Here is a 12,555-nt window from a genome sequence, read left to right as displayed (position 1 = left end):
TCTACATGTCGAATGGACCTAGCACTTTCTGGGTTCCTCGCTACAGGCATATCTCCATTTAACAGAAGCGTGTTTAGTGATGAAGACTTTAGTATTTTTAAAGATGATTTGGAAGCTGCTAATTTCGAAGTACCGAGACCACATCATGACAATATAACAGGGGGCATGGAAACATGTCAGCCAACAGGTCAGACCAACAAGAACAGAGAAACTTCAAATGGCCAACCTCTTGCAGCTGATAGCTCTAACAATGGCTATGAAATTTCTACTTTGAGCACAGCTTCTGATCATGATCATACATTATCTTTGGTTATTTCTAAAAGCAAATGTGTCAGATCATTGATTAGCGAGATTTCTCCCAAACCAATTATGAACTTTAGTAAGACCAAAGACAAATCAAGCTCTCAAAGTAGTACGGTCTTAAACACAACACCAGTGAAAGTCACTTTGTTAGAAAAGGCTGCAAAGGCAGCTAAAAAATCTTCTAGCGAGCCCACTTTAACATCAAAAGGTAATGATAATCCCGCCGTAACCAAGAAGTCAGTAAAAGGCAAACAAAAAAGAAAAAAGCCACCTTTATCTTACTCCGACGACTCAGACGACGAGTTTAACATTTGTATTGTGTGCTTTGAGCACTTCGGTAACAGCACATCAAGGGAACCATGGGTTCAGTGCAGTGACTGTAAACATTGAGCTCATGAAGCCTGCACTCCTGGTTACCACTTGTATACATGCCACAACTGCGAATCGGACTAGTTCATAGACTTAAGGGCAGTTTGGCAAGCAATGTGTTTTACTGCCACTGCTATTTTACTCACTGTGTTCATTTTAAATAGATAACAAAAATAATGTGGTGGTAGGGTCAAATACTTACATAGGCAGTTTGTTTCTTTAAAGACATGTTGTAACTATTACTCCAATAAATATTTACAATTATTTTACAAACGATGTTATTTTATTACTGCTCTTTGTTTCACATATATTTTAAACTTTTGTCAGTAGCAATAATGGTAGTGGTGGAGTAAAATACAACAGCTTTCATCAGTTTAAATTATTGTCCCATATCACCCATAAGCCCATCGAAATCACGGGTGATATGGGACACACAAAAAAAGATATTGTGGCCAAACTAATAGCTATAAGCTGCTAAAAATTTAATAACATGGCAAGAAAGTCGAGCTGTTCAACAAAAAGGTGAAATTTTAGTCGAGTTACTTGCCGGGTTTGCTGGAAGCTTAAGCGTCCCATATCACCCAACTTTCCCCTATGTTGTGGGTGTGCCTGCGCTTGTTTGACCTGTTACGTATTGCCAACCTGTTACGTATTGCCGCGTGTGATGGGGCCTAATATTGAGAACCTACTGAGTTTCTGATTGGCTTCAAAGATATTGACACCCCACAACAGGTTAGCAAGACGTTATTGAAAATGAACATGCACAAAATTTTAGCAGATTTTATAAGACAACATCAGTATTTTTCTGACTGCCAGAAAGTTTAAAAACTAAAATCGACAAAACTTGATCGTGGTTAAAATGCTCAGGTCAAGCGAACGTACGATTACGACGTCTATAGTTGCGAAGGGATCGACAGAATAGAGAAGTGTAACGCTGCAATTTGAATGGAATAGCCGATATCAACTGCAGCAACGATAGCAAATAGTGACGTTATTTTAACCGCGATCAAGTTTGGTCAATTGTAATTGTGAAACATCTTGACAGCCAGATCACCTCAAACATAAAAAATAATCGCAAATGATAGAAAAATATTGATACTTTCTAATAGAATCTACTAAAGCTTTGTGGAAGATCATTTTTAATCCTACAAACTTCTCTGGCACCATAATGTGAACACTGCTGTGAGCTGTGAGACAATGACATTTCTCTCAGTATTATGAATGTGTGATGTAGCCTCAGTTTTAACTGAGAACAATTTATTTGAGGTAGGAGGAGTATGTGAGCTCTTACGTAGCCATAAAGATATATATAGCTATAGATATATAGTTGGATATATACTGACACGATATGCCACATACATCATAATACGCCTGCATATGAATCAATAGCTTGTAAATACATATATGCTAGGCTAGGTTTGTAGTAAACTTTTTACAAACGCTTGTTACAACACCCCCATCACAACTTTCAGGTTGATTCCCTCAGTCCAAAGATATGTTACTTCGCCAATGAAACTGTCACCAACCGATATCAGATCTTGGTCGTTCTTTGTAAATCAGCTGACGATTCCTTTAAACTAGTTAATGTCCTAAAACACAAGATAAACAGTCAGGGTTACTACAGAGCACACAGTCGTTGGCTACAGAATGGTAGCTTTTCAGAAGTGCAAGAGAAACTAACTCCTAAAACCAAACATAAAACTATTGCTTCCGTTGAGGTCGCGAGTCCGAAACTTGGGGCAAAATTTGGCTGGAGTTCGTCTCATAGTCGCAGTTTGCCACAAGCTCCGCCTACCCCAGAATCTCTTCGTAGCGTTGGTTTCTGGAGCCAGAAGCTGTCGCCAACAATGAATGCCGGGAACAGAGTAGAAGAACAGCAGAAAGACTTTACGAATGTTTCAGTTGCGACTTCAGCATCTTCGCAGTCGGACCAGCCTGTACCTGAGTATGCAGTAAATGTGCATAAAAAACCCGCCGTACCGTCACTACCTCTCCAACCAGCACAGCCGAGACAAACAGTGGACCAAACTATAAAGCAAAATAATCACCATCTAATGGGGTGTAAGAATATCGAAGAGGTGAAGGTTGTTATGAGACGAGCAAAAAACGCTAGCAATCAGAAAGCTGCAGGTAAGCTGTTGATTACCATCAAAAAGTTGATGCTCCTTTTTGTTTCACTCTATGAAAACTCTGTAAAAAGACTCACTAAACAAAATAGACCCATTAAGCTATAGCTATAGTTACGATATGTAAAATAAGGACCTTTACTTCCTGCCAGACAGGCCTTGTTCAAGGTAGTAGTTATTAGTATGTATGAGTGAGACTTCAGTTTCAGCACGTTAAAAGGCAGTCACATTATTATTCATCGTCTATATATTTAGCTCTCTAAGTATGTTGGGTGTATGTCCAGTAATAGCAATTAAATTCTAAGACTGACAAATCTACATCGCAGAAAATTATCATCAGCAGTCAGGGAAGTAAGTCAGGGAAGTAAATACACATCCTCAGTAGTCAGGGAAGTAAGTCAGGGTAGTAAATACATATCCTCAGCAGTCAGGGAAGTAAGTCAGGGAAGTAAATACACATCCTCAGCAGTCAGAGAAGTAAATACACATCATCAGCAGTCAGGGAAGTAAGTCAGGGAAGTAAATATACATCATCAGCAGTCAGGGAAGTAAGTCAGGCAAGTAAATACACATCATCAACAGTCAGGGAAGTAAGTCAGGCAAGTAAATACACATCATCAACAGTCAGGGAAGTAAGTCAGGGAAGTAAATACCCATCATCAGCAATCAGGGAGGTAAGTCAGGCAAGTAAATACAATCAAGATGTTATCAGCATCTAGATTTATCTTTGGGTTTCAAGAAAGTCAACTATGGCTATAAATCTAGTGTAAGGTATTTGCAGTACAGCAACGCTGGCAGCATTATTTCCAGCGGAATAGCTTGCTGCCGCTAGACAGATGGGTTAATTAAATAAGCTAATAGTCTGATAGGTATATTATGCCTTGTGTTTAGTTGTACATAATTGAGAGCAATTATAGCCACTCATTAGGCTGATAAGGAGAGCTCCTAGTGAAATTCTCAGCATCGGGCGACGAAGAGGTGAGATAAAACCTTTCTAATTTTAATAGCCAGATATATTTGGAAAATGTTTATGTCCACTTAGTCTAGAGTTTTAAAGTATGGTGCTCATGTTAACTTAACTGTGCTTGAAATTTTAGTTACAGCTATAACGAGGCTATTGTAAAGGCATCTGCGACGATTTAATATTTATTTTAGGCTATCACAAAATCAGCAGTTAAATTACTCCGGACCATCAAAAAGTTATGACTATTTATGCAGCGCAATAGATCATTTTACAGCTTTCATGTATAATATCAACTGAGTGTTTTATTGGTAGCTTGCTTCAAAGCAAATTAAAAAAAACTTATTACCAGTCGCAAAGCAAATGTTTGCAGCCACTGATTTGTTTTGTTTTTGAAGTGCTCTGCTATCCTTGAACAATTTTTATTGGAAATAGTTTCTACTTGCCACTAATTTACCCATAACAGAAGCAGATATACTGAATAGTATCTTTTTATTACTAATATTTGATACATTTGGTGTTACATAGTAAATTCTATTGACCGGAGTCTTTTCAAGACAACACACATGAACTCCTAGTTTAAGGTTTTACAGTAGAGGAAATTTTTTCATGTTTTTTTTCTAATGATGTTAATTCCAAACTTGTATTTTTCCTGGAAGTAACCTGAAGAACACAGGCCACGATCTCATGCCTTTGATCTAACTCACAACCTTGTACTCTAGTGTATTTTGTTCAAGGAATATTAGCATATATGTTTAAAATTCAAACCGATTTGTATTTAAAAAATGGCAGCTTCCTAGTCAACAAGAAGTAAAACACTGTCCTGTCAGAGAACTTCCTGTAAATAGGCAGACAAGCTGCAAAATCGTCTCATAATACACTTGTGAACTTCTATTAACCTGTCAATGTGCATGTCATCTATATCTCCCCCTCTCCCCTTCTCTCTCCTTCTCTCCTTCTCTCTCTCTGTCTCTCACTCACTCACTCTCTCTCTCTCTCTCTCACTCTCTCTCACTCTCCCTCTCTCTCACTCTCTCTTTCTCTCCCCCTTTCTCTCTCACTCTCACTCTCTCTCTCACTCTCTCTCTCACTCTCTCTCACTCTCTCTCACTCTCTCTCACTCTCTCTCACTCTCTCTCTCACTCTCTCTCACTCTCACTCACTCACTTTCACTCTGTCTTTCTCACTTTCTCACTCTTTCACTCTCCATCACTTTCTATCACTATCACTCTCTCCCTTTCTCACTCTATCACTCTCACTCTCACTCTCTCCTTCTCTCTCTCTCTCTCTCACTCACTCACTCTCACTCTGTCTTTCTCACTTTCTCACTCTTTCACTCTCCATCACTTTCTATCACTATCACTATCACTCTCTCTCTCCCTTTCTTACTCTATCACTCTCACTCCCTTTCTCACTCTATCACTCTCTCTCCCTCTCCCTTTCTCATTCTCTCTTTTTCTCTCATTCTCTCTCTCTCTTTCTCTCACCCTTTCTCACTCCCTCTCTCTCACTTCCCCTACTCAGAGATTCTGACTGGATTGCCATTCTTGCAGTTTCAGCAGTTTGTTTGACTAAGGCAACTATTAGACATCACTCCTCATTTATGACATAATTAGGTCAGCAATGACTCACATCATTGCATATCACAGGCCGATTTAGATGACTCACTGACTTACTGTAACTCATCATAAAGTTATGTATGTCATATTTCTAGGCCACAGGAGGGGTAATAGGATAGGCTTTGTTATCGAGAGCCTCAGCATGAGGCTCAGCAAAAAAGGTATCAGGTGCTAAATTGGTTCCTCCGATAAACAAATAGTGCAGATCAGTCAGCTGTAGGATCTGCGGAAAAGGTGCTGAATTGTATGTTCACCAAAATTGTATTTTACATCCAAAATTACATTACATTTTTTACATTACAAAATGCAATGTTTTTTCACCAGTATGTAAAAACTAAAGTTTTTACATACTGGTGAAAAAACATTGCATAAAACGAGTCTGCAGATCTATAAACATCTCATGAGAGGTCATATAAACATAATTTGTACTCAATCTAATTTGATTCTAGCAATTTCTAGGTTTAAAGGTGAAAATTAAGTTTTTTCACCTTTAAACAATACTTGCACAATATTTTCTAAAAATAAAATTTCAAATTGGCAAAATTCAGGCAATAGTTGAAAAAAACCTAAAGTTGTATAATGTCACTGCGAGGGCCTGAGGTTTCACATATTTCCTATTTCACTTATATAACTCGCACTTGTACTCTAACTTGTACAATCAAACTGTTCCATACTCTCTTGATTCATCCATTCATCCAGTGCCTGTTATTTCCTTTGATGATTCTTGTGTTGCAATGGCCTTGTTATTGCAAAAATATTTGCAGAGCCTTCATAATCCTCTCAGAAAAAATTATCTCACTCCACCTTCTCCTAGTGCTACCTATGATTATAGTTAGGCCTCTAGATCACCTGCCCTGTTTTTATTTTTATCCAGAAACAGCTGGATAGAAGCATTGTTTGTCTAAACAGTTCTGATGAACTACCTGTGTGCAGCTAGGTAACAATCACACTAGATATTTCTAATGTAGAAAGGATATGGCGCTTTTCGGTAAACCGTGCATATTAGAAGTATTATAAAAACAGAGCAAGTAACTGAATTGATTACTACAGAACCTTTGCTATAATAAGTACCGTGTTTTTCTGTCTGCTTGTCCGAAGCCATGGCTTAATGTTGGGAAAAATATTGTATCATACGGGATTTAAACTCCTACCTTCAGCGTGGTAGACTAACACTCTATAAAAATATTGGAATAATTGTATATATACTTATTACACATGATGATCTCTCACAGCACTTCGGACTGCCAGGGTACTAGTGATACTAAAAGTCAAACACCTAAGGTATGGAGACCTTTATGTAGTTGAGAGGCAGCTTGACAGTCTGACTAACTTCTCCGGAGCTCGCAGAAAGAATAGTTCTGGTAGACAACATGAAAATATATAAATAACCATTAAGGCGTCATCTAGCAAACACCGCTGCTTCAAGGTTTCTATGTATTTTTAAAACATTGCTGATACCACATGATGTAAGTAGAGGCCTAAATACCTTACGTTTGCATTATGGACCATAATAGACGTACTGTAATACCTGAGCTCATCAGCTATGGGTCATAGCATTTGGCTACTAATAATTGTTATAAGTAATATTCTGGCCCGTTCTTAATTATTCCAGTATTTGTGGTATCAGTTCATAAAGAGTTAATTACCCGCAACTGATCATACGGAGTAGGAATTTAGACAGCCGGCCAACACTGATCAATCAAAATTTTAGTTTTTCAACTAGTTCAGGAATCCAACAGGAACTGAAAAGTTTCTTTCCCACAAACTGCTGTGGTTCTGAGGCTACAGCGCTATGTATAGTTGACAACTAAAAAAATCCTCGAGCCTGATAAGAGTTGATGTCATAACACTATAAAATAACCACTTATATGTTCTCTTTTGATTTGTTCTATCTTGTTTTGACTTGAGTTAGTCTTTTGACTTGAGTTGCTCTTATTACTTGAGATACTTTTTGAGTTGTGATACCATTTAATACAGCTTCATAGAGATACAGTCTTGGAGATTTTTAAAGTAAGTCTGCCAATCTATAAACATCCTCTGAGAGGTCATATAAACATAATTGGTATTCAATCTAATTTGATTGCAGCAATTTTTAGGTTGCTGTCACTGCACATTAACTGCACATAATCATATTTGAACTTTGGATACACCTCAAGTAAACTTGGAATAAACACTACATAAATGTTGTCACAGTCATCAACATAATTGTATACTACGAATATGGCTTTCATTAAAGCAATAAATGCAAGTTTTCAATTCAACATTTTAATTTAGATCCCTTTGATTAGCCAAATAATCGATAAACATATATTCTCGTAACCTTGGTGACCACGGTGAAAGTTAATGAAACAAGAAGCTTCGCAAGCATGAAATGTTTGGTTACTAATAACTGAATAGATGCATTCTAGATATGACCAGTAGACTAGTTCATTACATCTACTGTATAGGAACCTCTGATTGCTTGACTCCGTTCAACATTTTATCTCTGTAACGCCTCACTTTACTTCAGAATGATTTGACATCAACTCAATCTTACGGAAAATTACTCCAATGATTCATAGATTGTTCTATGATTATTACAATTTTTTTGGCAATTCTACCAACTTCAATTTTATATTGTAACCTAAACGCCTTGTTAGTTAACTGCCCCATGTATTTATGAGTTTATTTCTTATATCAACTACCTCATGTATTTATGAGTTGATTTCTTATATCAACTACCTCATGTACTTATGAGTTTATTTCTTATATCAACTACCTCATGTACTTATGAGTTGATTTCTTATATCAACTACCTCATGTATTTATGAGTTTATTTCTTATATCAACTACCTCATGTATTTATGAGTTTATTTCTTATATCAACTACCTCATGTATTTATGAGTTGATTTCTTATATCAACTACCTCATGTATTTATGAGTTGATTTCTTATATCAACTACCTCATGTATTTATGAGTTTATTTCTTATATCAACTACCTCATGTATTTATGAGTTTATTTCTTATATCAACTACCTCATGTACTTATGAGTTTATTTCTTATATCAACTACCTCATGTATTTATGAGTTGATTTCTTATATCAACTACCTCATGTATTTATGAGTTTATTTCTTATATCAACTACCTCATGTATTTATGAGTTTATTTCTTATATCAACTACCTCATGTATTTATGAGTTGATCCCTTATATTAACTATCCCATGTACGTACTTATGAGTTGATTTTTTATATCAACTGTTTTAGGTTCGTATGAATTGAATGTTTATGTTAACTAGCAGATGTACTAACGAGTTTATTTTCTAGTAAATGACTACGCTAAGGAGTTCAGCAATAATTGGCTGTAGAGTATACTATAAATTATGTAAACATTTAGCATCTGTTTGATATATTTAGGCTGCTTTATACACCCAACTTAGTAATGAACACAGGCTATGTTATCACACTAAATATCTCTCTTCTATCGCAATTAGTAAAACATTAGCAGAGTGTTGGTGGCACGCTTGATGGCATCCGCTACACTTAAGGTGCTGGTTGGCTCTGCCTTCTTAAACAGCGTGAATCATCACAGTTACTCCACTTTAACAACTCCAGCCGCTCTCTTCGGCGCATCAGTCTAAAACTTTTATACGCCGGTAGTCTCATCCACTACAAACATGGTGGTTGTTTAAATGCTAATGGTTTTATTGTCAAAATATATTTCTTTGTCGAATTCAGAAGTAGTATAATTACAATGCGCAATCATATACTGCAGCATTCTAATTAATCAAACCTATTTATGACTGTTTTATAATTCAACATTCAGCATGTTGAAAATATTCTGTTAGCAAGACTTCTATTTTTTTCAGCTAAACTGAAGTTGTCTGTCGGTATAGTCAAAAACCTATTTCGGCTCAAAAAAGATGTAGAGGGTCGAAATTTTGCACACTCTTTGAAAGATTGGTACTTACTAAACACACAAAAAATTTTTGTTGTTTTGGCAATTTATAAAATCTTTTAAGGCTTCCCAAATTTAGATTTTGTGAATCAGCTGCTGTACCAAAATGTTTCTTCTTGGGTAAAATTGAAGATCAGAAGGTGATTTCTTTACTAATACAATCACAATTTTGATATTGATTACAAAGTAAAAGTTTTGAGCCCATAAATATCTACCAATCATCATGACAAGACTATGATTTGTAAAATAACGGAATGGATAAAGATTTGTTTGAGCTCAATTATGGTATAAAATTTTCAATTGTCCTTTAACTGCATATGCTGGTTTTCTTAAACTATGAAAAGCTTATGATACATGAAAGCTCCTAAAATGTCCGATATTGCTGTACAACATATTTGTAAAAATTCAGATACACTTTTTTGCTGCACTGTGCCGCAAATAAGTTGTGCATTTCCATCTTACTGTGACAGTAGCGAGAAAATCAAATGTAAGTGGTGTTGCTGTCTTGACAGAGAGTGTAAAAATACAGATATGGCTACTATAGAAACAATGGTATGCGTGTTAAGCATCTGTTGAACAAGTCCACTTCACGCATAGGCTCTGTCTATCCTTAATCATGATGTATTGCCATAGCAACACATAAACTTTGATCATCTATATTGCAGTCGACCGCAGCAGAGTGTGTGTGAGGGAAGACATGAAATCAACTATTGTTCAATATGAAAGTGATGATGAGGATAATGAAAAGACAGAAGCTCACCTGCAACGAAATTCCAATGGAATAGCAAGAGTAGTCGTAGGAGGGAATGACTCCGAAACAGTTTTGTCTAACACTGGTATGGATAATGCAGAAAAGTTAATTGCAAAAGATGGAATTGCTCGATGCGAGGCAGCTGAAACGGATAGAACAAGCGGTGATGGAGCTAACTCCGCAGATTTAAAGTCAGACAATGATAAATCTATGCTGCCGGAAAACATCATGGAAAACACACCGGCTACAGAGGAATTTAAGGACAAATCTATAACTGGCAATAAGGTCATCGACCAGGCTGCTACTACGAATAAGATCTCTGACAATTCTGTGGAAGGGATCTATGATAACATGAGAGCCAGTGAGGAGGCTGCTGAGGAAGTACCAAAGTCTAGTGCAGTTTCGAGCAAACCGACAATTCAAGCGGCGCGCAATGAACATTCAGCAGCCTTCAGTCCTGAGCAGGGCAGCGATGAGCAGGGCAGCGATGATGAAGACTATCAACTAGTACTCACAGACCTTAAATTACTAACCAGTGGTTTTAGACCGGACGGTATTGTAGAGCCACGATATCCTCACCAGATCATCGCTGCCCAGTCACTCAGTCAACTCAACAACTCGATGAGTGTGAGTCAGCTTTCAGCAAAGACCTACACAAAGCCTGTTGAATCTCCAGTTTTAACGGAACCACAAGCATCGACTAGTCATATTCAGCCTATACCACTTAGAACAGATTCAAATGGTCAGGGACGATGTGTACCAAAACAACAAGAACCGTTAGCTCGACCTCAGTCTACAGCCAGCGGACTGCATCTAATAAGAGGGAACGATCTTCGCCGCAGCGCAAGAAGAACTGGGCAATACAAGTCGATTGCTGAATATGAAAAGATGCAAGGAAATGCTTGTGATATGTTCAAGGAGAAGAAGCGCAGATCAAACATAGAAAATATGAACTCTATTAACCAAAATAGAAACTCAGTTCTTGATAACACAGCATCAAATTTTAAAGAAGCTTCCAAAACACCAAGTTCACCAAAGCACGATCTTTTTTTGCATAGACAGCCTTTGAAGAACTCAACTAAAGTCGCAGATAAAGCTACCAAGGTTAACCATGACCCTTCCAAAAACTCTATTTCTGTTGAGCCGAGGCTTTCGAATGATAAGGAAATAAGCAACAGGCGTGCTTCATTACTTTCCATAACCTCTGGTCCCAACAATGTTGTCCTTAGAAGGGTTAGAAGCTCAAGCAATAGTGTTCATAATCACATGAAGAAAGAATCAGTTAAAAAGGAAAAGAGCAAAAGTTTGGACAGGAAATCGTGTCAACAACCAGTTGGTAAAAGGTTTGATGAAGGAGTTAATCCAAATGGGCTTACATTGGTCGGCAGCAGGGCCAGCCTCGTCAGCAGTGCTCGAATGGAGTCACCTAGCAGGCCACTCAGCAAAAAACCAAATGCTTTGAAATGCATAGACGAGCAACGTCGCAGCAGCGGCATGTCAATGATTGAAAGCCATAAAACTGTATCTCTAAAGCCAAACATTCAACGTTCTTCCCTATCGCAATATAAAAAGAAGTCACACCCAAATACGCAGTTTCGAGCTTTGCCTACAACACCGGAGTGGTCTCTCTCTCAGCAGGCATCAGCACGCAAATCGCAGAATGACCTAACTGCTAATGCGTGGGAACAGAACCCGGGTTTCAAACGATTTTTTGACAGTATACTATTGTATGGACCAGAGGCTAACATATCAAAGACTAAAATAATCAATCAGCCAGATATTGTGCTAGAGTCTCTTGCTGCCGACAGCTATACTCCAGCGGAGAACTCAGATAGCGAAAGTTCAATCAGATCTTCTGCATCAGCTTACTGGCCTCCAGAACTCAAACAGCAAACTAACTTTTCTGATGACTTTGAAGAGGCAGCTAGTTGGAAGTTTCATAGCCCAATGGGTAAAAGACAGACAGTACATGTGTCCTAAATTATCTAACTGCTAGCTCGCGCACTGATAACTATTTGAACCTATTTTTACCAAAATCACTCATGGTGACGTTTTCAAAAATTGAATGAAAGGATAACTCCTTCTTTTACTCAACTTTTATGTATGAGAAGACAATTCTTAAACGACTTTGTTCACTATAATAGTTGTTTCGTATTACTATTAATTTTACAGAAAAGATTGGAACAGTCAAATTTTAGAAGCACTTGCCTAAAACTTTAGTATTTTCAAAATTTTTTACTGTTTTATGTAAGCTGATGTTGATATGACGAGCAATTTATATAACAGATAAGTCCTCGTGATAGTAAAATTCATAGGACATTCACAATCTTTTATCTCAAACCATCTGCATGTAATATTTGCACCTAAATGGTAATAGAATCTCGAAAAATAAATGGCAAGCGAATATATCGTCCCACTCATAGTGTCTGCCTATTAATGCTATTGTAAACTGATGTATTGATTTAGCTGAGCTTCTATAGAAATGCT

The 12,555-nt window shown here is 37.3% G+C and overlaps 1 protein-coding gene across 2 annotated transcripts in view; it reads left to right on the top strand.

Annotated features, from left to right (window-relative positions):
• LOC137389931 (uncharacterized) overlaps nucleotides 1–12,555 on the top strand; it is a 45,786-nt gene that overhangs the window by 10,338 nt on the left and 22,893 nt on the right. Inside the window, exons 3-4 of one of the 2 annotated variants that reach the window (XM_068076121.1) lie at nucleotides 2,145–2,802; nucleotides 9,983–12,456. The exons of the other annotated variant lie outside the window; for it this stretch is intronic. Of the exons in view, the coding sequence (XP_067932222.1) occupies nucleotides 2,145–2,802; nucleotides 9,983–12,048 (2,724 nt within the window). The 3' untranslated portion in view covers nucleotides 12,049–12,456. Of the gene's footprint in view, nucleotides 1–2,144; nucleotides 2,803–9,982; nucleotides 12,457–12,555 lie in introns of those variants that run through there. 2 annotated transcript variants of the gene reach the window in all.

The sequence above is a fragment of the Watersipora subatra genome, chromosome 3 (assembly GCF_963576615.1).
Source record: "Watersipora subatra chromosome 3, tzWatSuba1.1, whole genome shotgun sequence".
Lineage (NCBI taxonomy): Eukaryota > Metazoa > Bryozoa > Gymnolaemata > Cheilostomatida > Watersiporidae > Watersipora > Watersipora subatra.
Note: the sequence above shows the minus strand (reverse complement) of the source record. Positions and strands in the feature narration are given on the sequence as shown.